Genomic DNA, 26382 nt, shown 5'->3' with positions numbered 1-26382 from the left:
TTTTGGATTTAACCTACAAGGGACCAAATACACAGGAAAAGTAGACAAACTTTCCGAAAACTAAAAGGATATGAACGAAAGTGCAGAGTCACGATAGTATATATGTTACCGTGAATGACCGAAATTGGAGAATGTCGACTTTCACCGGTGAATGTCAACAGATACCAGATACGTCGGTGAAAGATCGAATATTTCATTACATTGTTGTACATTCGGACCCTCTCCGGTGTGTGTCGACAATCACAGATATGCTCTGGTGGAGGTCCAAAACCTGTCATTGCAAAAGGAAGTGTTCCACAAATAAATGCAGTTGTAAAAGCAAGGAACTCTTGTGCAATTCAAAGTGTCATAATAGTTGAAGTTGTTGCAATAAATAAGATTTGAATCGCATAAGTAAGTAATTTTTTTATTACTATTATTTTCTTTTCTCATGTAGAATGTGCCGTGTATTTTAAATTCTTGGTCATTCCTTTCAGAAAAAGAGGCGAAAAAGTTACGTCACCCTTGTGGCGTTTTATAGCGACTGAATTACGGAGAAGAAAATATAAATCTCCAACATGTTCAACATTCACCATTAGTGCATGGTGAATGTCAACATTTACCGGTGTAAGTCAGAAATAAGGGTATTTAGCAAATATTTCGGACATACACCAAGCGACTATGTGAATGTTGACATTCACCGGTGAAAGTCGACATTCTCCAGATTTCGGCGTTTCACTGTAACATATACACACAATTCGTAAGATAAATTAGGTAATGTCATAATTCAATCATAAACGCGGGTAGACTTGCATGTAACAGAACTGTCGTAATAATAATAGGTAAGAAAATTCTTGCAATATACAGACAATTTGTTCTTACTAAAGAAATCGCACAAATATATCTACGTTAAAAAATACAAATTATAATAGGTAATGCATGGTGTAAAACATCATGTAATATAAAATCATCTTTTTTTATCATAAGAATGACCGTTCAGATTATAATAGAATAAACAAAAAAAGAACACGATTTCTGCTTATAGACGATGTTTGGAAGTACCATGTAGCATTTAAAATTAAATTGTGATCTTACTAATTGCGAGACTGAGAATTTGAAATCCCAGCATGATGTGTTGCATATTAGCATTTATTACAACGACGGCTCTATCGAGCATGATGGCGCGGCGTGTTCACGGTACATATACCATAAGCTTCGGATTAGCAACCTAACGTTTGCGGTCAGCCTCGAGCGCGGTCAAATAAAGCCAGATGTTGTATGCAAATACGCTTTTTACCTGTATACATTTTCTGCGCATGACGTTCACGCGTCTTCGATTTATGCGCTTGTCACCGATGTAACGCTGATAATCTTCGTATGCCTGTTTACAAGCGGTCACGAAAACGACGAAGGCAAGTGGCAAAATGCTGGTGAGTGGTGATATTGCAGATGTTCTCGACAACGTTGATGTAAACGCCGACAGGAGGAAATAAAAGTTTGCGATCCGCCTGAACTGCTCGAACAGATTCTTCGGCAGGAAGTTCCAAATTGTGTACTTGGAACATGCATAAAAAAATGAAATGTACAATTAAGCAAGAAATTCGAACAGTAGACAGTGGCGGTTCGAATTATTTTTCGTAGAGGTTTCTAAACCTGCATCCGAATTTTCAGTTTATGACCGAAAAATTTGAACGCTCCGTGTTCGGAAGATATTTTACGTCATCATATCTATTAACACGGCCTTAAGAACTGTATATGTTTATGCACTCGTTCAAGGTGAAAATACCATTGTGCAATACGCTTTTATCATATCTCATATTATATCACATCAAGAGTTTTCAAGTACTATTGGCATCTAGAAAGAATGGTTTCCGTACCATGAATGAAACTGTACTATTTACTTAAGATCTTCATATGCTTCAAATGTTTTTCACATTTTCGCATATTGACTAATTAGTATCGTCCCTATTAACCTATTAGATCTTTATGTTTATTTATATTAATATTAGCTATTATTACTAAAAAATCTCAATTACCGTTTTCTAACTGCAAATTTATTTTTTGAACTTTTGACGGCAAAAGTTATGTATATGCGCAACAAAAAGTTTTACTTAAAACTTTAAAAAGTCACAAATGGGGATTGTGGCAGGTTGCATGAATACGAAAAAGAAAGACAAATTTTATTGTATGAAAAACAAAAGACTAAGTAAGTAACACATAGTTACTATATAGTCTCTAAATTACATATTTGTGTATGATATTTAATTATAATATAAAAACCAAACCAAAAATATCATGCTTCAAACATGATAATTTTGTTGTGTTCAACTTACAGATGATTTCCAAATTAGTTCACTTGTTGAAAAGAAACGAAACACAAAATACACATCGTCTGCTATAAACAATATTGACTGATATGTATAAAATGACATTATACTGTCAAACGCACCTGATACTTCGCGCCAAGTAGTATACGTAAAATTCCAAAATCCCCAAATAGGGATCGTGAAAGTTAGCGGATTAAGTATCGTCCTTATTTCTAGAGTTCTCTTCCATAAATATGTTTGTACTATTGGGAGCTAAAAGAAAATGGCCTCTACTCACAAACTAAACAACGCGAGGATCAAAGGAAAGCGGTTACTCGCTCCACCTAATCAGGTCTTTTGTCCAGCGCGTAGCTTAGCCAATAGTGACTCAGAATCTTAAAAGTAGGAGGGATTCAGTGGTGCTTCGATGGACGACCGATTCCCCTTGCCCCGCGCGTTGTTTAATTTGTGGGTAGAGACCATTTTCTTTAGCTTCCAATAGTACACGCATGTTTATGGAAGAGAACTATAGAATTCAGGACGATACTATTATTCAACATGTGAAAATGTGAAAAATATTTGAAGCATATGAAAATCTTAACCCTTTGGGGTCTATCGGGACATATGTGTCCCACCCACGTATGGATTTCGTACGCCTATTGGGAGAAACGAATCCCGTTTTTCCACAATACACGAATACACCAGTCTTAGAATGCATACCACGCACATATTTGTTTACATGTAACCAATGGGACACATGTGTCCCAGCTCTTTAGCGTCTAAAAGGGATAACCTACACTAATGAAATCAACATTTCTTGTTCTTAGCATCTACATGTACGTAAAGCTTGACTTCATATATAACGCAAATTAACAAAAAATAAATCAGACTTCAAAGGGTTAAGTAAGTAGTACAGTGCGCGGTTAAATTTACACGGTGCAAGATAGAAATCGAATAGTAATGATCGAGATTCGGCATTTGAAAGGTTAAATGCGGCACTGCGATAAGCATAAAATAAACGTGCAATAAAGAAAATTTCATTTTCAGTCATTGTCGCCTTACCTTTATAATTATAACATCAAAGGACAGCTGAGTTTCTTCTGATTAAAATGTGTCTAGACACGATGTAAATTGGACTAATTTGAACTATTCTCGGATGAATTAATATTATATTTTAATATTATAATTAATTAATATAAGAGCAATCTGTAATGATAAGCTCTCCGAAAAACGTAGTCTGATTTATGGACTAGGTTTAGACTCATTTTAAATAGAAGGATTCTATCTATCCATTGGTGCTGCATTTATAAAAGTAAGATGATAATTACTGAAAAATAAAATAAAATATTTTATAGTATTATTTTTTATTATGTACTTTATTATATAATTATATATATATATATATATTTTATTATATTATTTTATAAAATAAAATTGTATTCTATTCTTGGCTACTGAAATGTGGTTTCAGCTCGAGAAGTGTGAGAAAGATGGGGCCTGTAAATTTAACCGTACGTACTTCGTGTAAACTTCGCCGTGCACTACTAGATTTAAATCAGCTTTAGTTTGTTCTTAATTCGTGATCGTTAACGAAGAGCCTAGATCACTTGATCAGTCTTTTAATATTTATTTGTACAGAAGTAAATTCACAGTCTATTTACGAAGAAAGATTTGAATGGACCTGGACATATTATAAAGTTGATTAATTAAATTAAATGCTCACCTTATTCGACACAATTCGATTCTTCGGGTAAACGGTTTCTGACGGTTCATTGTTAGCGCTAATTTTTATAATTCTTTGATCCGTGTACGTTGAACTCGCAGAACCCTGTAAGTGTGAATGAACTCATTACCAAAGACATGTATAAACAATTAAGCGATCGCTAATATTTACGAACAATACGTTTTAGAACGTACATTTCCCGGAAAACCGCGGCTCTCAGTGTCAAAACTGGCACGTGTCAAGCCGTGTCTATTTAAAGCGATTTCCTATCTGAACGTTTCACTAAACCGATAAGGTGGCAAGTGACTCACAAGCGAAGGCCTGGAAGTGATACACGCCGATATTGTTTAAATTTTGAGAGAAGTTAATTAGAAAAAGTTAATCAGCCTTCGTTCACATGAAAGGAGTGAAAGTAGCTTCTCAAAGTGCAATGATAATGTTTTACCAGTCCGAATGAAATATTGGTTACCAGCATCGCATAATTATTCAAAATATCACGAAAATCTCCTATTTGTTTAATTATTCGTATCTAAGAGAGTTTTGTGTATTATGGAAAATACCGAAGAATTCAAATTATAACCTTTCCTAAATTGCAGAAATCAAAATTCTAATTCATTCATATGTGTTGTATTTCGACATGCACACACTTCTTACGAACAAATATTCAAGAAAATAAAATAATAAATATAAATATAATAATAAATAATTGACCAAAAGATGTCACCTTTTAATATACTTCTTAAACAAATTGAGATATAGAGATACATAACATTAGAATTTGAACCACCCTTCTAGCTCTGATAATTTCGGATATTCGTCCAAGTATGGTTCCGACCCCCAACTTTGGGGGCTGTTTTCCCCCTTCGATGCTGAACGAGGGTCGATAAAAAGCTACTTGCCCAACATTTTCCTAAAAACTTTCCCAAAGTTACATAAAAATCGGCGTTTATCACTTCGAGATCTTACCTTGTCAACGATAATGAACAACGTAAGCTTACATCCGGACGCGTCGATAGTGTAAACCGTCTGACCTTGGGCAAAATGAATTTTCTGCAGCTTTGCTTACACTCTATTAGAAATAACTAAAGGCGTGGAAGGTTTTTTATTACAAACTTGCTTCCCAAAAAAGTATCACGTAGGTGTAAATGTGTTCGGTTCGCAGTAGGATCGGTAAGCGAAACAGACGATTCGACTTGAGGATGGTTTTCCTAATGAATCGCATCAGTCTCGCCCACATCGTCTTGATATCCTCTCGAGGAATTATGTAGGGAAGATTGATCAAATCGTCCAAGGCTTGCGTGATGTGATCGAACTCGGGTAGGTCGTCCTCGACGATCTCCGGCTCGCCTTCTTGGACAATCTTCTCCATTTGGATAACCTTATCCCCTAGTGCTAAGCTACCGATTTTTCCATCGTGAAACGTTGTTCGAGAAAACTTTCGAGAAGAAAGTTGCCCCGGTATGTATCGATTCGCTCGTCTCATTTTCCGCAATCGAAATCGACGCGTACGCGTCGCTCGTCGTTAAACGACGCCGGGTAGTATCAGACAATCGTCCGAAGCTCGTTGCAAACGGAACCTTTCGAACCGTCAAGTGTCATGCCAGCATGAGTCCTTGCACCGTTCGAGCTCGACAGATGCGTACAACGTATTCGAAATTGCTGGTGCATTGGGACATTTACTCGATGCGACGTTACGGCCCAGCGTAAAAGCAAATGGAGAGATGTACGCGAGCCTACGATCAAGATGTCTTATACAGCATCTGTGTCGCCGCTGCACAGATGGGTACAGGCGACCGCAAGTTCCGCCATTCTCGCGATGCAAATGCCTCGGGACGTTCAATGCGCGATTCAAACACGACGACAACCGAAAATACGAGTCGCTGCTCATCATGAACAACAGCCAATACTTGGAGCACATTCACCAGCTGTGGCAGAAGAATCCAACGTCCGTGAGTCCCTCGTGGGAACCATTTTTCCGATTTGTATATGAAAATAATCCAAATACTCCGGTTGACAAGCAGTCATCTTGGCGCGTGTCGTCAACGCTCGCAGTTGCACCGTCGAATTTGGCAGCGCCACCGTCAGGTTAACGATGCTTTTGCATCTTCTACTGCGTTCGTAACGATACAGATCAACCGAACGGTTGTCCATTGTCTTGTTCTCAGGCGGCGGGTTTCCTCAGCAAAGCGCGAGAACGAAATCGGACAGCGAAATACAGGGCGAGAGGTTCATCAACGGAGCGTTGGATATCAACGCCACGATTAGAGCTTATCAAGTACTTATCGCGCATTCGGTTTCGGGCGAAACGCCTGTCCGCTTTGGTTCGATTAGGTGATATTGATCCATAGTCGTTTTGTTCAAGACACGAGGCCACCTGATCGCCGACATCGATCCTCTGCGTATACAAAACTCGGAGTCCTATAAGCTTCAGGGCACGTCCAATTTACCGCCAGCTATTGTTGTGCGGAAACATCTCCAGGGCATGACCGAAGCTGATATGGACAGAGAGTTCCCGCTCGCGCCCTTCACCGTGATCGGCGGTCCCAGACGGAATCTCTCTTTGCGTGAAATACTGGTCAGATTGAATCAGGTTTACTGCGGACACTTGGGTCTCGAGTACACTTATATCCACGATCTCAGGGTGGTAGGTGTTCGTGCAATTTGATAGAGTATGCATCTATGTACAGGATGTCCCAAAATTATGGTATTTCCGGGAATGGTATGGTATGGTATTCCTGTGAGCTCATTTGAAGTAACTTTTTCCTTTACAAAAATTTTCTCCGAGGCATCGTTAACGAGTTATTAACGAAAAACAGTGACCAATGAGAGGCGAGCTCGGCGAGCGACGCGAAGCGGCCGAGCCAAATGAGCGGAACTGGGCTTCGTGCGCTCGTTGGCGCAGCCGCTTCGCGTCGGCTAATCTCGCCTCTCATTGGCCACTGTTTTTCGCTAATAATTCGTAAACGAAATCGCTGATTGCATTTTCGCTAAGGAAAAAGTTACTTCAAATGACCTCCGGAATCCCTCGTTTCTTGCTTGTACAATAATTTTAGGACACACTGTAGTTCTTTATACCTCAATCGCATATATGCTACATCAACTACATCTATTCAACAACATTGAATAGTCCTTACGAGGAGAGGCCGGTACATATGGAGCACGAATTTCGATGCGTCTCAAATATGTTATGGTATAGGTATGGTACAACAATGTATATGTTACAATTTCTGGACCAACACTTAAACGTTTTCGAAATACAGTATTCTCTCCATAAACTGTTAGAAAAGATCTTTACCATAACTGTCAAAATGATGTCCCTCTTCACACTACCAGAAGCGAAGCAAAAGATTACAACTTTTCTAATCTTGGTTCCTTTTTCATCAAACTTTTACTATCGTATTCATTTCGTTCATCTGAATCATCTGACACCGATCACGATATTATTACAATTATAATTACTTGTTTAACAAGCGATTATGGTTTCGGACTTCAACTTAATACACGCGTAATTATAATCGTAGTTATATCGTGTTTGGTGTGATTTTAATAAGAAACACAAGACGAATGCGATGGTAATTGTTTACTGACGGAGAACCTAAAATAAGGAATATTGATTTTTTTAATTTAATAAACTAAGCCTGCACTAGTTCTTTAATGTTTGCCGAACGCCTCATCTTCCAGTCCCTCTTTTTTCAATCGTTATCCTACTCTACGTTTGGCACACCGCAAAGAATGTAGCACCTATACCATAACTGGAATTCGTAGACCCGAAATTGGACTAGTGGGGAGAATACAGTAAAAAAAGTACTGAAAATCTGAAACCTTAAAATAATCAGCAAGCAAGAGATGCTACCTTTATCATTTAATTTTTTGAAACAAGGTTGTACTTATCCGTTTATATACGATCTAAGCAGGTCAACATTTTTATATGGAAGTTGCGAAACGCTGCAATTTTAATATGACTGAGTAGAAAATTAAATTAATATAAATTATATTAAAACTTCTCAATTTCTAGACACTAAATATTTTCTAGCTGGAATGGTTGAGGCATAAATTCGAGGTGCCAGGTGCTTGGGAGCTTCCGGCGGAGCACAGAAAATTAATTTGGTTGAATATCATGAGGGCGGTGACGTTCGAAGGATTTTTGGCTAAGAAGTACCCTACGGAAAAGAGGTTCGGCCTTGAAGGCTGCGACTCATTCATTCCATCGATGATTGAGTGTATAGAAACGTCAGCCGAAAAAGGTAAACATGGAAAACACGGTTCGTTCATAATGAAACGGAACTGTGGTAAATGCTCCGATTGAATGTTTCCATTTGAAACTTGAGATAAGACAAATCTCCGGTATGGATTCTGCTGATTGCATGTATTTACACAGGGTGACCTGTTCAGTGTGTGAGCTCCATGTTTGTTATAATGATTGTCATTTAATCTTGTAACTAGTGAGATCATACAACCTTGAACACAATTCTAACATTTTTGGAAAGTGCAGTATAAGCTTTATTGAAAAATACGTTAAACAAAATAAATTTTTACAAAACAGGAATTGCGAGACATCCGCAACTGTATAAATTTTAATGTGGAAATGCTACAATACATTTTCATGAGTATCCCAAAATTATTGTATAAGCAGGTAATGAGGGATTTCCCGAGGTCATTTGAAGTAACTTTCCTTAGCGAAAATGAAATCCGTGGCTCTGTTTGACAGTTATTAACACGTTGAATGCCACGGAGGTTACCGGTGGCCGGCACTTAACTTGGCGGTGACGTCATGGGGGCCAGCGGTGACCGGCGCGCCCAAATTGATACAAATATATATAATTTCAAACAAATGTCAATATCTAAAATTTTGTATTATTACCATCGTCAATTCAAACAGTGACCCCTGTCGCAATTAACATGTCAAACATGGTTATACACTGTAACTTATCTATTGCAGATAATATTTCAACATTATATGTATCACATAAAAGAAAATTCATCGTGGCGCCACGGACAATTTCTGTAAAACCGGCGTGGCATTCAACGTGTTAACGAACAACAGTGATGAATGAGAAGCGAGCTCGGGTAGTCGAGGGAGCAAGCGGAACGGTCTTTGACTGCAAGGTGCGACGGGAGGAGGGGGCTACGCTCAGGCTTCGGGCCTTGTTCGGAGGAATGAGCAACTCAAAGAGCGTGAATTTTCCAAACTTTTGTTTCTACATGACAGAGTGACAATTTTAAGAAAAACACTGTTCATCCTCTTATTTTAGAATGTCCGAAGAATATTTATTAATTTTTCGAACCCGAAATAGTAAGCAGCTTAACCGTGACAGCCGCTTTAATTATTAATTGAGCTGTTTACAGCGACGATTAACAATAAGTTAATTAGGCAAAAAATATCTTTGCTTCAATAATTCCGTATCCAAACAGAATTCAACGAACGATTCGCAAAGCTAATTTAATAATAAATAATCGCGTTAATGGACATGTAGGATTCGTTTGTTTCAAAATTGTAAAGAATATCATTAATAGCAAACTCAACTATTTAGTGACAGCCGCTTTAATTATTAATTGAGCTGTTTACAGCGATGATTAACAATAAGTTAATTAGGCAAAAAATATCTTTGCTTCAATAATTCCGTATCCAAACAGAATTCAACGAACGATTCGCAAAGCTAATTTAATAATAAATAATCGCGTTAATGGACATGTAGGATTCGTTTGTTTCAAAATTGTAAAGAATATCATTAATAGTAAACTCAACTATTTAGTGACAGCCGCTTTAATTATTAATTGAGCTGTTTACAGCGACGATTAACAATAACTTAATTAGGCAAAAAATATCTTTGCTTCAATAATTCCGTATCCAAACAGAATTCAACGAACGATTCGCAAAGCTAATTTAATAATAAATAATCGCGTTAATGGACATGTAGGATTCGTTTGTTTCAAAATTGTAAAGAATATCATTAATAGTAAACTCAACTATTTAGTTGAGGCTGCATTTGCTGCACGGAAATGTGGAACGGGATTCACGATGTCAACGTGGAGTTCACTTTCATAGCATTGTGTGTACAGATTTCTCCACATGCCTCTGGAAACCTTGTCAAAGAATTTTTGCAACTTTTACCTGGTGAAACTCGGGCTGAAATCGTAGGCGAAAAGTCCCTTGTATATCAGATATATAGCATGGAAACTCCGCCCAGGATCCGATTCTGTAGACACATTTCTGAAGAAGAAACGGTTCAATAGAAGTGTCAGAACGATTTATATTTCGAGCAGATCGAGAAAATAATTTTCAGCAAAGCGTGCACGACGTTTTGCCGTCATATGCCCTGCTGCCTCTCTTCTCTCGGCTCGGCAGGGCCGAAGCTATGCGTAATCAACACCGATGTAAGGATCCAATGGGGCACCCACTTTGTGTAAATCCATACCTCTATTTTTTAACAATATGTTCCAAGAAGTTTAACATCTTAAAAATTATTATTTATTTATGATCAATGTCGTTTTATATCTGTATTTTATACGATTGTATGATTTGTTTATAGTATGCATTTTTTTTGGTCGCAACTTGTACGTCCCAATACACTTTATGATGATAGACAGTCATATATAAGACACGTGTAAATATAATTTGTCAATGCATCTGACGAAATTTGTGATACTGATATTGATAGAATACGGAAAAAATCAATAAGAAATGCAATCCAATTTAAAAGATTTGTTCTTCACAAATTTCTACAGAATCGGATCCTGGTTAGAGTTTTCGTGCTGGATAAAGAATTTTTCGTAAAAATACAAAAATTTTTTTTGTTTTGACTTTGACATTAATTTATAGTTATTTAGGACCAAAAGCACAATTAATAAATTGTATACCACTATATTCGGAAAACTCTTCTCTATCTTTTAAGACCGATTAGAACTTTCTATCGAATTTACTGTTCATGCAATACCTTATTTCTGTCGAAAATTCTGGGTTCTTACAAAAGCACGTTTTCTTCGAAAACTGAGGGTGATGGAGCAATTCGGTATTAGGATTCTTTGTTCGAGGGATCAAGCTCTACAAGAATTTTTCATAGTGGTTATAGGAAATCAAAAACCATGTCGGATAGTGTGGCGTGCCTCGCACAATGAATTTCGTTGGACGGTACAGTCTGTTTGACAAGAGCGTGTACGGCAAAACTTTGGAAAAAATATACAAATTCTTTGTGATGTATACTTCATGATTGCCCGAACATTTTCTATTGGATTTGTATCCGGCGACTGTGGAAGTCAATCCAGTATGTACAGTAAGTTCTCCCTAATTATCGCTCAGATTCCGCACAAAAATTGACAATTTGAGGAGAGGTGATACGATTATTCCAGCCTTGCGGCTCGTTTTTATAATTACCGATTGTCAACAGCTATAAAAACGAGCCGTAAGGCTCGAATAATCGTTTCTCCTTTTCCCAAATTGTCCGTTTTTGTGCACAATCTGAGTGTCAATTGGGGAGAATTTACTGTACATCGATGTCATTTTTGTTCTTTCCGCGCAGTACAGTGTCGACTTCGATGTTTTTGATCATTATTCTCTTGCAGTAGCCAATATTTGTTATTTCTTATAAAATATCTTTAGTTTACCTGCTTGATGTGCAATTTCCGACTTAACGGAACGCAGGGAAAAGTTTTGCCGTACGTCCAACGAAATTTACCCATTTGTCCAACAAGGGACTTTTCGTTAACAATATTGGCCCAGGGCAGATGTTTCACCAGGTAAAAGTTGTCAAATTCTTCAACAGGCTTTCCAGGTGCATACGGATACCTGCGTACACAGTGCAGTGAAAGTGAACTCCGCGTTGACTATACCGTTTATATCTGAGGTCGTATACCGTATCTCTTGTGCGGTACAGCCATCGACCTGGCATCAGCTGAACAATGTGCACGGTCAGCGTACCGACATCGTAAATCCCGTCCCACATTTCCGTGCAGCAAGTGCATCCGCAACTAAACAGTTGAGCTTACTATTAGTGGTATTCTTTACAATTCTGAAACAAACGAATCCTTCATGTCCTTTAACGCGATTATTTATTATTAAATTAGCTTTGCGAATCGTTCGTTGAATTCTGTTTGGATACGGAATTATTGAAGCAAAGATATTTTTTGCCTAATTAACTTATTGTTAATCGTCGCTGTAAACAGCTCAATTAATAATTAAAGCGGCTGTCACTAAGTAGTTGAGTTTACTATTAATGATATTCTTTACAATTTTTAAACAAAAGTATCCTACATGTCCATTAACGCGATTATTTATTATTAAATTAGCTTTGCGAATCGTTCGTTGAATTCTGTTTGGATACGGAATTATTGAAGCAAAGATATTTTTTGCCTAATTAACTTATTGTTAATCGTCGCTGTAAACAGCTCAATTAATAATTAAAGCGGCTGTCACGGTTAAGCTGCTTACTATTTCGGGCTCGAAAAATTAGTAAATATTCTTCGGACATTCTAAAATAAGGATGAGCAACGTTTTTCTTAAAATTGTCACTGTCATGTAGAAACAAAAGTTTGGAAAATTCACGCTCTGTGAGTTGTTCATTCCTCCGAATGCGGCCCGAAACCTGAGCGTAGCCCCCCCCCCTCCTTCCGTCGCACCCCGCAGTCGAAGCCCGTTCCGCACGGTCGCTCGACCACCTTGCAGCTGTCGAGCTCGCTTCTCATTGGTTGTCATTAAGCCGCGGATTGCATTTTCCCTAAGGAAAAAGATCCTTCAAATGACCTCAGAAACCCCTCATTTTCGGTTGGTATAATAATTTTGGGACACCCTTGTAAATACCGGAAATGTTCACTCACTGCAGGGTGATCATTCATTGGACAGATCACACTATGTCACATAAAATGCGTTAAAATGAAAACGAAACGTTTTCGTAGGAGTAGAATCCGTGGTGATAGGCATGGCTCACCGTGGTCGCTTGAACACCTTGGTCAACGTTTGCTCGAAACCATTACACCAATTGCTAACGCAGTTCAACCCGATTGCTCTGGAAGGTTTCGGTTCTGGCGACGTTAAATACCACTTGGGTATGCACGCGGAGAAATTGTTAGAAAGGTGAGAGTTTCTAGAGTTGCGAGTCTGCGTATTCTCGCCGTAGCTCACAAACAGATCTCTATCATAACTGGCTAAATTGCATCCTCACCACCGAAGGAATTCCTCTTGGAAGACTTCCAAGATTCCAAAGTAGGTAGTTGCTACAGATTTGGGTAAAGGCCTTCTTCAAATGATAAAATAAATAATAAAAAAGCGCCAGTGTTCGTTTAATGTTAAACCCATTGCCAATAGTCTCATTGACGAAAAACCAAAAATGAAGAATTCTTATCTCCGAACGTCTCGAATCTCAGTCCATTTATATTTTTTTATCTCTACTCTTTTCTACGTTTGGAACACCACGAAGAATGTAATACCTCTTTTATAACGGGAACTCTGCGGACCCGAAGTTACTCAGTTACGAAGAGAATACTGTATTCAACTTTTGCAGGACCAAGAAGAAAGTGATGGTCGCCGTAATGGCGAATCCTTCGCACTTGGAGGCAATCGATCCTGTAGTGGTCGGTCGTGTTCGAGCTGAACAAGTCGAGAAAAGCGACGCCAGACGTATGTATGCGGTATTCCGTTGCTAACACTTTCGCTGCTATTAACTAACTCAATGCATGCCATCAATTATGCCAATTATGTCGATTATGCTACTGACGCAAAAGCTGTAGTTTCATTTTCGTTGAAACGCTGTCGTTGCATCTTCAACTAGGCTTACGGGCTCGAGGAGATTTCAAATGCAAAAGTATTGTGCTGCAGAAAGTTATGCAAAATATTGTTCGTAATATCTTCTCGTAATATACATTGGATTTTACTTGACAAACGCTATTGGTTAACTTAGAAGCTCATAGATTACGTAGAGAGTCGCAAAACTAAAAGCTCAAACGCTGAAATTATAGAGCAGTCAATGTCATCAAAAATAGCAAGAGAATACATTTGTTAGAACAAGATGTGAATAATTTATATCGAATATGTGAATGTTAGTAAAACTTTATTGTTATTTGCATTCCTTTAGTAATTTCATTATTATAGGGCTATGGATGACAAAATTAAATGTTGAAACTATGAGTTGAAAGCAGTTATTATGTCGGTTTCGATTCTTGAAATTGTGATGGAGCACTAAAAAGCCTCATAGCTGTAAGAGCAATCGTGTGTGGGGAGAGAAATAAAGCCGTGATAACGGTTTAAGATTTGAGCTGTTAAAAGATTCGATTATTATCTCGATTATTAACTCGAGTCTCGAAAATCCGCTGCATAGCTGGGCGAGATGCGGGGAAGGGTAAGGGGCCTGGCGGGCCCTGCATATACGAAACTATACAGCAGGGGTGGACAAACTTTTGATCACTACGGGCGACCTATATTTTAAATTATAGGCGGCAATCCACCAATATCGTATGTGTTAAGTGATCATAAGAAAAGTAGTAATTTAAAACCAAAAATAAATTTAAATTTCGAATAAACATAGATAATATCAGACAGGCGGGCGACTAGGAATAGTTATGCGGTCGACGCTTTGGCCATGCTTGGCCTTGCTGGGATAAGTGTAGGTATTACTGCGTATTTCTCAATGAAGGCGAACTTTGACAGAGAAAATAAGACCTTTAACGCCAACAACTTGACAACTTGAGCTATACCTATTATTCTTTAACTTGAATATTTATTTTTCTTAAAATATTTGATCTCTGAAAGCACAAATGCATATATTACTGCGGTTATGTTTCTATTACTACAAGCCAAATACTGCGGACATTCCGATTACTACGCATGTCAAGGTTGACATAAACCATTTTCTTTCAAATGTACACACACAACTACAATTCCTAGAATCAAGATATTCTCATTGTAGCACTTTACAAATTAGGTATATATAGGTATTCTACGATCAAGTATAGGTGTATAGGTTAAGGCACGCAGTTCGATAAAGCACCGCAGTAATGTGCACACGCAGTAAAAAAGTATGCGCCAATATACTGTGTTAGTAAATAATATCTGAGGATAGATGATAGCGGGGTAGTGTACGACGATTTTTCATCAAAGTAATGATTACTTTATCTAAAGACAACGCTAAAACGAATAGTTCATTATATATTAAAATATAATAATTAATATTATTTATATAATAATTTATATAATAATAATAAATATTATATTAAAATATAAATGGCTTTCGAATCAGCGTTCATAGCTGCCATTACGAGTCGTAAGAGTTTCATAAGACTCGACGTTAAACGTATATAGAAGCTATCTATAGTATAATAATAAAGTATACGCGGCTCGACCGCTCTCGACCCAACACCGTCCTTACCATACAATAGATTCCGAAAATTACCAAACGACCCCATCTGTACTGCAATAGTACTTAATTATCCGAAAAGCCGTTATTTCCTGCCTGTAATATTTCCTTCAACGCTGCCTACATCTGGTCGCCAAAATTCTCTCACCGTCTCTTTACCTTCTGCACAACACCAATTACCCAAGGCAATATCCTTTTCCCCAGCCTTATTACCTTCGAGACACGCGGATTCTTCGCGAGATTCACTCGCAGAGGTACGATTCATACCTGCAAGCGACTGTTAGTTCGGCGCGGTCACCTTTTCCCTTGCTTACAATTTTCTGATCAATCACTCAAAACGACCGCTTCTCTTTCTAGATCCGGAAAACTTGAGAAAATATCCAATCCGAGTGTCTCAGTAAAAATTTCACACCTCTAACGAATCTTCTTAAAAGGCAAAACAGACAACGAACGGTCGGTCTCACCATCAACTCAATTCATTCTATACCCTAGCGTTAAAAATTGTTATGTTGTGTTAAAATATAGTGTTATTGGTATCAGCCAGTGTTAAAACCATTCTCTATCAACCTACCATCCGTATCACTCGAAAGAGTCATAGGGAATCACGCAGACTCTGTGTCATACATGATTGAATCGGAGACTTACGACCTCCGTAGATCTAACAGTTTCACTGTTCGATCTCACCGGGAAAACGTGAAAAAACACTGTTACTTGTATGCCATAAATTATCAATATTAACACGTTCCGTGCCACGTGTACCATCGATGGTACACGCTTGCATGTTTACTTAGTGAACTGAACAAATTGTTTACAAGAAATTTAGAACCGAAGAATCAATTTCCACCGCAAGAATGGGCGTTGATAAGTTTTTGTTACGTTGTTACGTGTACGAGAATTAATAATTGCACGTAATACATCAAGTTTTAGTAAAATATCAAAGTGTGAAGATTCGAGTAAAAAAAGCTCGGCACGGAACGTGTTAAACATACAAAAGATTATAAGATTAATTTCTAGAAGATTATGCACTATAAAATGTTAGATTTTATTACTTTTATAAAATACTGCAGTATTTGGGGCGTCGCAGTAATACCCACATTTACCCTATAGAGCAACTGTCGAGAGTTTTACTCTCAGATGGACACCGAGTACCAAAATTCGAAAAATGTCGTTTTACAGAAGTTTTGCAATAACAGTGTATTTTACCAATTTCTTTCTTCTTCGTTTTATTCTTTCTTCCGCTACTGTACCTTATAACAGCGAAGAAACTTTGCCAGTTTTCGACAACGTTTCAGATAGAATCAATATAAGCATAATACACAGTTTGAAACCGTTATTTTCGGAACCTTTCTAATTCCCACGGTTGAAATACAACAATGGACACGGTAGGATAATGAAACGTCGACGGTAATGTAAACGTCCGAAGGTTGTTCAGAATTAAAACTGCGATTGCTTTCAGGTGGTAGGAAGTCGATGGCTATATTGGTACACGGCGATGCCGCTTTCTCTGGGCAAGGTATCGTTTACGAAACCATGCATCTGACTAATCTACCCGAATATACGACCGGCGGCGTGATTCACGTTGTTATTAACAATCAGGTAACAACATTGAACGCGTCGCGACAGGACGTGGAGTCATAATTAAGGTATTGGCACTCACGAAACAAACTCTGATTTCTTGGTCGCGTTATAGATTGGTTTTACTACTGATCCGAGATATTCTCGATCCAGTGAACACTGTACCGACGTCGCGCGCGTCATTAATGCGCCTATATTCCATATACACGGCGATGATCCTGACTTGGTCACTTACTGCAGCAAAGTTGCTGGCGAGTACAGGTACTTACGTTGTAAATATGATCCTTCCGACTCGCCGCTTAGTCGAATGTTTCTCCAGTATCTATCTAACATTTTAAAATTGTGCGTCTCACAATGGAAAATTCAGTCGCGTGAACAAATTTCGGTAAAAGTTATTTGCGTTCTTAGATTTTATCGATTTCCGGAAATTAACAGTTGTGCACAATAAACTGTACATTCTTGCAACTCTTGCGAAAGAAGGTACAGTAATTTCTCCCTAATTCGCGCTGAGATTGCGCACAAAAATGGACAATTTGAGAAGAGGAGATACGATCATTGACGATTTTTTATAGTTGTTGACAATCGATAACTACAGAAACGAGCCGCAAGGCTCGAATAATCGCAACTGTTCTTCCTAAATTGTCCATTTTTTGCGCAATCGGAACGCGAATTAGAGAAATTATTGTATTCGGGTTTGTTTTGTAGAAGGAAACGCTTCTGAATACTTTTCGATATAAATATGATTTTATTTCAATGAACGAAATAAGGCATTTTTCATTATTGTACGATTGTACTGTCCTAAGAATTCAAGATAAAAAATATGCAAGATAATGTTTATATGCGGTAAGTTGCATTAAGACCGACTCGCGTAACCTGGATATGTTTCCTTGTATGTCAAGTGCTGTTAGTTTGGATAAATAGTTTCGTTTGAATTTATACCATCGAAAGTCTCGTGTAACGAGGTCTCTTTTCTTTCACGAAAATGAAACAGAGCCCAATTTCACAACGACGTGGTCGTAGACGTGGTCGGCTACCGAAGGTTTGGCCACAATGAACTGGACGAGCCGATGCTCACTCAGCCGTTGATGTACAAACGGATCAAGGAACATCCGAACGTGCTCACCGTTTACACCGACAAGTTGTTCAAAGACGGGGTGATCACCGAGCCGTACGCCCAAGAAGTGAGTTCTCGAACATGGCCGGATTTCATTGTTATGTACGTAACCAGATCCTGCAGGATCGTTCACGGTTTCACAGGAGATACAAAAGTACTGGGACTATTGCGAGACGGAGTTCACCAAGGCGCAGACAATCGACTCGATGAACCTGAGTGATTGGCACGATGTACCGTGGACCGATTTTTTCGCGAATCAAAGCCCCAAGCTCGGAATTCCGCCGACTGGCATCGACTCGGAAACGATCATGACGATCTGCAAGCACATATCCACACCTCCGAAAGACATTGAGGTTCATCCTCAAGTACGTCAACAGTGACTTAGCTATTGGTATTCTAGACCTTATCGCAAAATCTTCTTGGAACGTTATCGATGAGTGTGTATTGATGAGCCTGAGCTCACTTGTCATCTATATTTAAGCATGAAAGTAAATGCACATAATACGTAGGGTAGATATCCTAATTTCCGTGTCTCTGTCCCAATTTTCGTTCCTGTCGCAATTTTCGTGCTCTCAGATCGAAAACGTATAGAAAAAAAATGTTTGATGTATAAATTGATATCTCTCTCTGAATCTTACACGTTGATAGGTAAACATAATAAAAAAATGTACATCATCAATTTATGTATAAAACTCTTCTTTTTCTATACATTTTTAATCCTACCCTACGTATTGTGTGCATTTACTTGCATGCTTAAATGTGGATGACAAATGTGCAGAGAGACTTTTGTTTCGACTTATTATTAGATCACTATCACAAGCCAGGTACGTCAATACACACTCATCGATAAAAAAATTATCTAGTAATTCGTTGAGTGCTTTACAAGCGATACTTGATTTACAAGCAGTTATAAATTATAAACTAGAAATATGAACTCTATAAATTTTCTTTTACTTCTAAGAAATTATTACGATTGAAAAACTTCTAATTATTGTAACTGTGAAGAAAAGGTATGCCGAGGGTTTAAATTTACATCGACTCGGGAGCCAGCATGTAAATTTAACCGTACGGAATACATTTAATGAGACTAAGCAAAAATGGCCGAAGCCACAAAAATCGTCCGATTTTGAACCATGGATATGAGTGCCAATTCTAATTAAATATTCTCTAAATATTCTCTACACGATATTATAAGCAAAGTATTTAATTAAAACAAGAAAAAATATTATTTTTTGTTTCTCAAGAAAGTAATTATTTTTTCAATAAAACTTGAATTCAATTGTGTATTCAAAACAAGAAAATGGAATCCTTTGTTTGTTTTTTATGAAAATATTTTACCTATTATCAGTGTTCTATGTTTAGTTAACAATACCACATTTGATGCATTTTATCATTTTTTGAAGTTACTTCGATATCGACAAATGTTCATAATGTTAGAAATTTAGAACTACTCCGAGCCCAAGTGTAAAGTTATCGAATGTCGATAAAAATTCTTTTATTAATTCCATTTGATTTTTAAGATCGCCACGACATTCCATATTTGGCAACTTTCCTTTCCATAATACATCTAAAAACGAGAAAACTCGTGTAAATTCACTATACCACTATACGCACCGGTTCACGTGCGAAAGCTCTGACAAAGAACAGTTCGTATGAATTCTCGTGCAGGTGTTAAGGGTAATGGACAAGAGGGCGCAGTTAATGGAATCTCGTAAAGCAGACTGGGCGATGGGCGAGAATCTCGCGTTTCTCAGTTTGCTAAAAGAGGGCCATCACGTGAGATTGTCCGGCGAGGATGTCGAGCGAGGCACATTCTCTCATCGCCAGCACATAATTCACGACCAGAACAAGGACAAGCTTTATAAAAATCTCCTCCATGACGTATTTCCTGGACAAGCGTTGTACACCGTCTCGAACTCGTCTTTGTCGGAGTACGGTGTTTGCGGTGAGTCTTGCAACGCAATGGTATATACGGTAATTTCTCCCTAATTCGCGCTTAGATTGCGCACAAAAATGGACAATTTGGGAAGACTTCCTTCACCAGATCACCGGTTACTGTCACTTCGCAGTGAATTGTGCCCATAATTATGAAAGTGGTCTAAGTCAAAATTAAAAAAAAAATGAATTTATCACTTATTTCACACGACATGATTTTAAACTAAATTTATTCAGTGTAATTTTTACGACATCGTCAAAAATGAACCTTTAGATAGTAGTTGTAATTACAACGTTATACGGAATTCATTTAGTGTTAATTATGAAAGTGGTCTAAGTCAACATTACTATGAATTGATCGAAAATTGTAGAAAAAGAAATACATTTTCGATCAAACGAATGTCGCAGCCGGATTTTATTTCAACGAAATCACTTGAAAAATCAATAACAAGGAGAGTAAAAAATACCGCGGGCGAATCTGTCTCTTGGCTAAAAATTCAATGGATGAGATTCTTGAAAAATGAACCTTATAAAATGTTTTATAAGACTTCTTTAGATGATTCTGAATTTCAAGTTTTGGATCTTTCACCTAAAAGAGGAAGACCAAAAATATACGAAAATATTTAATTACTTCCATTATACAACACCACTAGACCACTAACGGAAGAAAAACATAAAGATCTTATGTGTTTACTACCATACACCCCTCCAGTTTTTCAGGAACATTTTAAAAATCTTAAAAACTCGAAATTATGATAAAAATGGATTACTTTTTAAAAATGATTAATAAATGTTTATGAATTATTTCGTTAAAGTTGTTGTTTCAAATGGACCGTTTATTTTGAAAGTGGTATAAGTTCTTTTTTTTAAAGAAATTCAAAATGCCGAATCTGAGCTTGTATTGTCTAAATACCCCACGCAACACCACTTACAATTTCTTTCGATGACATTGGACTTACACCGCTTTCAAAATAAACGGCTCAAATAAAGATCACAATTTTTTATTACTTTAAGTCAATTACAGGACATTCAGTTAATTTTGAAAATGGTCTAAGTCAATTCAAGCTTTAAAAACAACATTTTCCTATGAAATTCACACAAAATTTCATATCTATAATAAATTTCCATTAATCAAGACTAATAAAATTATAAATTAAAATGTCGCATAGTGTAAAAATATTTTTTAATTTATTCAAATGCGATTCATTAAATATCTCGAAACAAGAAATATATGACTTAGACCACTTTCATAATTATGGGCACAATTGACTACGGTCACGGTAGAACAAGATATAGAAAATATAATGCGTAGATTGTATAGTGATGGAGAGCGCGGCGAGAAAGGGACACGCAGGAAATCTTATAGCGCAATGATATATATATATACAGTAATTTCTTCGTAATTTGCGCTCAGAATGCGCACAAAAATGGGCAATTTGGGAAGAGCTGATGCGATTATTCGAGCCTTGCGGATTCGTTTTTATAGTTACCGATTGTCAATAATTAGCAAAACTAGCCGCAAGGCTCGAATAATCGTATCGCGAATTAGAGAGAAATTACTGTATTGTAGAAGCCGAAGATTGACGAACACGTTACGATTTCGGAGCGGCTTCCGAAATCCGCAATACCGACTCGTGCTCGCGGCTCCTGTGCGTCATCTCACGCGACGTACGTGTGCGTGCATACGTGAGCGTCGCGACGTAAACATCGCGACGTTGCTAGGGCGATCGACGGCCAAATTCGAAGGAAGACTCGTAACGGTTGACCAGCGCTCGCAGGGCACAGGGGCCAGCGAAACGAGAACGCGACGAACGTCAACACGCAATTTCCGAATACGATTACGGTTACGATTACGATTACGATTCCCGAACACGGCTACGATTACGATCACGATTATGATTCACGCGATACGATATTATAATATAATTAATATATATATATTAAAATATTATTATAAAAATAATATATTATAATAATGAAAATATTATATTATAATATTTATATATAATTATTATATATATAATATTTACGGCTTCGGCGTACAATGACGAGAATGATTGAATATTGCTTTACTGTCTTTTTGTATCATATTTTGTGTGCGTTACTGTTTAGTAATAAATTGAATAGTTACCAAAACATACTATCTTTACAGAATTATTGTCACTTTCACAAAGTAATATAAAATACCGGCTTTTAGTGCTCCGTAAGCCTAGTGTTTACTTATACATTTGTAATGCCATTATTTCGGTGCGCCTCACAATTGCAAAATGCATTTTCCTGCGGTCATAAGCAATAGAGGCGTCTGACTGATTCCGCTCAAGTAGGCCAACCTGTACACCCGACTTGCTTGAACAATCATATCTCTTTTTCCCAAATTGTCCATTTTCGTGCGCAGTCGGAGCGCGAATTAGGGAAAAATTACTGTGTCCTAACGAAAAACAAGCCTAATCACCGTTGATCTCGAAAATAGGATTCGAGTTAGGATATTCGGCCTACAATCACAACACTTTGACGATATGGGAAGGCCAGTTCGGCGATTTCGCAAACACATGCCAGGTAAACTTGTTTTTCAAAAGATTTATTTTGATTTATTTTATCGTTTCGATATAATCGAATCTGGCCTTTATCATCCTTTAATTTGATCTCAGATATGGTGATATCGATACGAATAAATTTAATTTGCGGATTTGCATGTATTTAGGTTACCCTGGACACGCTTCTCTGTTCCGGGCAGACGAAGTGGGGTAGACAAGTGGGATTGGTTCTCCTCTTGCCCCATGGAATGGAAGGTCAAGGTCCGGAACATTCGTCCGCGAGGCCTGAACGGTTTCTTCAACTCTGCGATGATGATTACATGTACATACCGGGTACGGAGCCAGGCGCTCCGCCAGGAGAGACGCCCGAGGAGATTATGACTAGACAGCTATTCGAGATCAATTGGATCGTTTGCAATTTAACTACGCCCGCGAACCTCTGCCACGTTTTGCGGCGCCAGATACTGATGCCGTTCCGAAAGCCGCTGGTTAGATACATTGTTATTATTCACTTATTGTGGGCGACTATAAAAGACGTTAAAAACAGCAAGAGACGTACTACGATAAAATGTTGTTTACACTTTGTTGCGGCGTACAGTAGATTGAAATCGTCAAAACGCGGACGGAAATTAAATTTTTATCTTCGATCAAGGTCAATGAAATTTGGCTGCTTAACTTGTTTATAATTTTGCCAAGTGGTCTGAATTTGTTTTGGATGATAATGGGATTAGTCTATGACTAAAAAATTATTTTCAAAAATTGCAATTTGTTGAAATGGTAATAGAATGAAAATATGATGTTTTTTCAACTCTTTTATCTGAGCCTAGAAAAAGAATTTTAAAAATGCATTTTGTAGATCTCGGTAAGTTGTATGTGTGCTGAAAATTTCATAGAAATCGGTTGACCTTGACATGAAGAATTGTAAGCAATTAAAGACCGCGAAAATCGCAGTTTTTCACGAATTTCAACCAAAAGCAAATAATTTTTAGATCTTTTAATGACTGCAACTTGACTATGCGTCGACCGATTTTGATGAAATTTTCAGCATGCATACAAGTTACCGAGATCTATAAAATGCACTTTTTAAATTTTTGTTATAGCCTCTGATAAAAAAGTTGAAAAAAACATCATTTTTTCAATCTTTTATCACGCCAACAAATTGCAATTTTTATAAATAATTTTTTAACCCTCAACAAATTTAGGCCGCTTAGCTCAATTATAATAATGTTATTACGTTTTAAAAGGGGTACGAATACTCTCTACACCCACCGTATTTATACTAAATTACATTATAAAAGAATTTTCGGTGGACTGTCTAGAATTTTTTTAGACAGTCTCAAGAACGAGGAGAAACACATGTATTTAAGAACTCGTGCTCTTTTTCTGAAATTATACAACTTCGCCCAATTATTATTATTATTATGTCCAGTCATATCTAGTTATACAATAGAAAGTAGAGAACATTCGATGGTTTCCGATAGTTTCCAAAATCTATCGATGACTATCGGTAGTATTATCGGACAATAGAACGCTCGTAGGAGGGCTAAAATGCGCAGAACTGCAAAGTCGTGTCGAATTAATCGTGAACTGAGAAAGTAATTGAAACGTTTCAGTCCGTTCTCAAGAATTTTGATTCTCTAATCGATTCGAACAGGTTATCATGACTCCGAAATCTCTTCTTCGTCATCCGATGGCCCTGTCGTCTTTCGAAGAAATTGAACCCGGTACCACGTTCCAGCCAGTCCTGCCGGACCCTTTCGTGAAGCCAGGCAAAATACAAAAGATATTGCTTTGCTGTGGAAAGGTGTTTTATGACCTGGTTGCAGATCGTCAGGGGAAACAACTGGAAGACAAAATAGCGATCATTCGTATCGAACAACTCTGTCCGTTTCCGTATCACCGTCTCAAGGAAGAAGTTTCCAAGTATCCTAAAGCGAAGGTAAAAGATCCCTGTTGTACGCAGCTATCATAGTTTGATTGGTGCAACTTGAGAATGGGTATGGAATTGTACACTTAGATCGTATGGTTGCAAGAGGAGCATAAAAATCAAGGCTACTATGATTACGTGAGAAACAGAATAGCCTTAGCTCTGGGTCTTCGTATGGACGACGTGCCTTACGCAGGTCGGTCACCATCCTCCTCCCCAGCGACAGGAAGCAAGATCATTTACTCGACCGAATACAAAGATATGCTGACTGCCGCAATGCGACTTGAATGATTGTGTATCACAAGTAATTTATTGCTTAAGCTTTAAAGAATCTCGTATCGCCACGGCGAACGGAAGTGTTGAAATGCGAATAAATGTGTTCAAATCTGACTCACCGAGAGATATAAGTATTTAGGATAATCGGCATGAAAGTGCGCACAAATCCCTTTGCTTAAGGAATTCCACATTGCATTGTTCCGTTCGATTTTTGATTTGTCGCCGCTACTATAACGAGAGAACAGCTGCACGATGTGCAAAATAGAACTGAACTTGAGCTCTTCCTAGGTGAAGGTGGTGCTAATCGACAGCGTTGTCTACATACACGTGCACAAGGATACATCGGGACTATTGCGATCGTACAACGTACTCTTGACTGTATGCGAGTAGTGCATGTTAGTAGTGCATAGTAAGTTAATTGTTCAAAAGTTATCTCTTTGATATTTTGTCAAGGTACGGGCAATCGTAATGCTTCTTGTATAACCGTAAGTAAACATCGTAATATAACTTGCGCTAATGTCGTTTCTATGGGAATCTATTTGGCTTGTAATCCTATAACGTCTCGTGTGAAATAAATTATCAGTAATTAGTTAGAACAACTCGGTATCGTGTGGAAAATTTTACTTAAAACTATTAAATTTTACTTGGAAAATTACTCTTAGTATGTAATGCAATTTTGGTAATCTCAATGGCAGTATGAAAACTAATGTTGTGTACAACAATCCTTACAAAATGCAGAAACACTATTTCACGATTTTAAATGGAATCACATTTTATTTCTTGTGGAATTTTGTAGACGACGTCGAGACAAAAGCAACCCTACATGCACTAAAAATTCTTTTTTACTGAATAAGGTAAATTCAATTTCTCTTTATGGCATAATCTAAATTGAATTTTTCCTTACCGAATAAGGTAAGTAAAATCTCTTTCAAGTACATTTTTTCAAGTCGTCTTTAGAAAAATGTTCTGACGAAATAAATTAAAATTTTTGCAATTGACTTGGTTTTATAGAAAAAAAAATGAAATAGATAATGCAAACAAGTGAAACAATTACGGTTAATATTTAATACTTTGTGGCACCGAAAACGATGCTAAAAGTTTCATTGATTAACAATCGAAAATAAAGACAGTTGATTTTTGAATTTTAAAAGCTGCGCTCGCACGAGTCCTTTAATGTTGACCGAACGCTTCGAACATCAGCCTATCTTTCTCTACGTTCGGAACATTGCATACAAAAAATGTACAGTATTGACCGAGTCCTAGTTACTGAGCAAGCGATTCTACTCGATTCTACGTGAGCCAATCAAAGCTAATGATGGAGCTGCAGCGCGATACTGTGTAGGATCCACTGTTGTAGTACCTCTACTATAATTGAATAGAAAATTATTGAAATACCCTTGATGGGGAGCAGTATATAAAAGTGAAAGATTTAATAAAAAAAACCATTGAGAAATTGTATAAATTATTGCCAAGCAAACTGATTGCGGCAATTAAGTATTAAGTATTAAGTATTAACCATAATTGTTTCACTTGTATCCATCACCTGTTTCTTAACGAATGGACGATCATTTTGACCGTTTGCTTATTTACAATATTTATGTTTTTCTTCTATAAAACTAAGTCAATCGACAAAAAATTTTAATTCAGTTCATCACAATATTTTTCTAAAGA

General features: G+C 37.5%; 2 protein-coding genes across 2 annotated transcripts in view; one reads left to right on the top strand and one right to left on the bottom strand.

Moving 5' to 3' along the window:
- LOC117227350 (phospholipid-transporting ATPase IF) overlaps positions 1–25082 on the bottom strand; it is a 36635-nt gene extending 11553 nt beyond the window's left edge. Inside the window, exons 1-3 of the mRNA XM_076524236.1 lie at positions 24831–25082; positions 4009–4113; positions 1277–1534 (exon numbers count right to left, since the gene is read on the bottom strand). Of these exons, the coding sequence (XP_076380351.1) occupies positions 1277–1534; positions 4009–4113; positions 24831–24902 (435 nt within the window). The 5' untranslated portion in view covers positions 24903–25082. The remainder of the gene's footprint in view (positions 1–1276; positions 1535–4008; positions 4114–24830) is intronic.
- On the top strand, positions 6365–24825 carry LOC117227375 (2-oxoglutarate dehydrogenase complex component E1). The gene is made up of 13 exons (XM_033482555.2): positions 6365–6652; positions 8042–8252; positions 12898–13075; positions 13503–13618; positions 16807–16946; positions 17041–17186; positions 17917–18106; positions 18183–18404; positions 19708–19984; positions 22445–22530; positions 22676–22996; positions 24163–24447; positions 24526–24825. The coding sequence occupies exons 1-13, from the start codon at positions 6491–6493 to the stop codon at positions 24724–24726; spliced, it is 2535 nt and encodes an 844-aa protein (XP_033338446.2). The 5' UTR covers positions 6365–6490; the 3' UTR covers positions 24727–24825.
- Positions 25083–26382: the final 1300 nt, after the last annotated feature.

Source organism: Megalopta genalis, chromosome 8 (assembly GCF_051020955.1).
Source record: "Megalopta genalis isolate 19385.01 chromosome 8, iyMegGena1_principal, whole genome shotgun sequence".
NCBI classification, from domain to species: Eukaryota; Metazoa; Arthropoda; class Insecta; order Hymenoptera; family Halictidae; genus Megalopta; species Megalopta genalis.
This window is presented reverse-complemented; position numbering and strand designations above follow the sequence as displayed.

What these genes read in the sequence shown, in the direction of transcription:
- LOC117227375 (XM_033482555.2), top strand. Translation starts at nt 6,491, where the DNA reads ATGACCGAAGCTGATATGGACAGAGAGTTCCCGCTCGCGCCCTTCACC. An exon ending in CGAGAAAAGCGACGCCAGAC is followed by an intron (nt 13,619 to 16,806) that starts GTATGTATGCGG and finishes GATTGCTTTCAG; the next exon opens with GTGGTAGGAAGTCGATGGCT. An exon ending in CCAAGTATCCTAAAGCGAAG is followed by an intron (nt 24,448 to 24,525) that starts GTAAAAGATCCC and finishes TTGTACACTTAG; the next exon opens with ATCGTATGGTTGCAAGAGGA.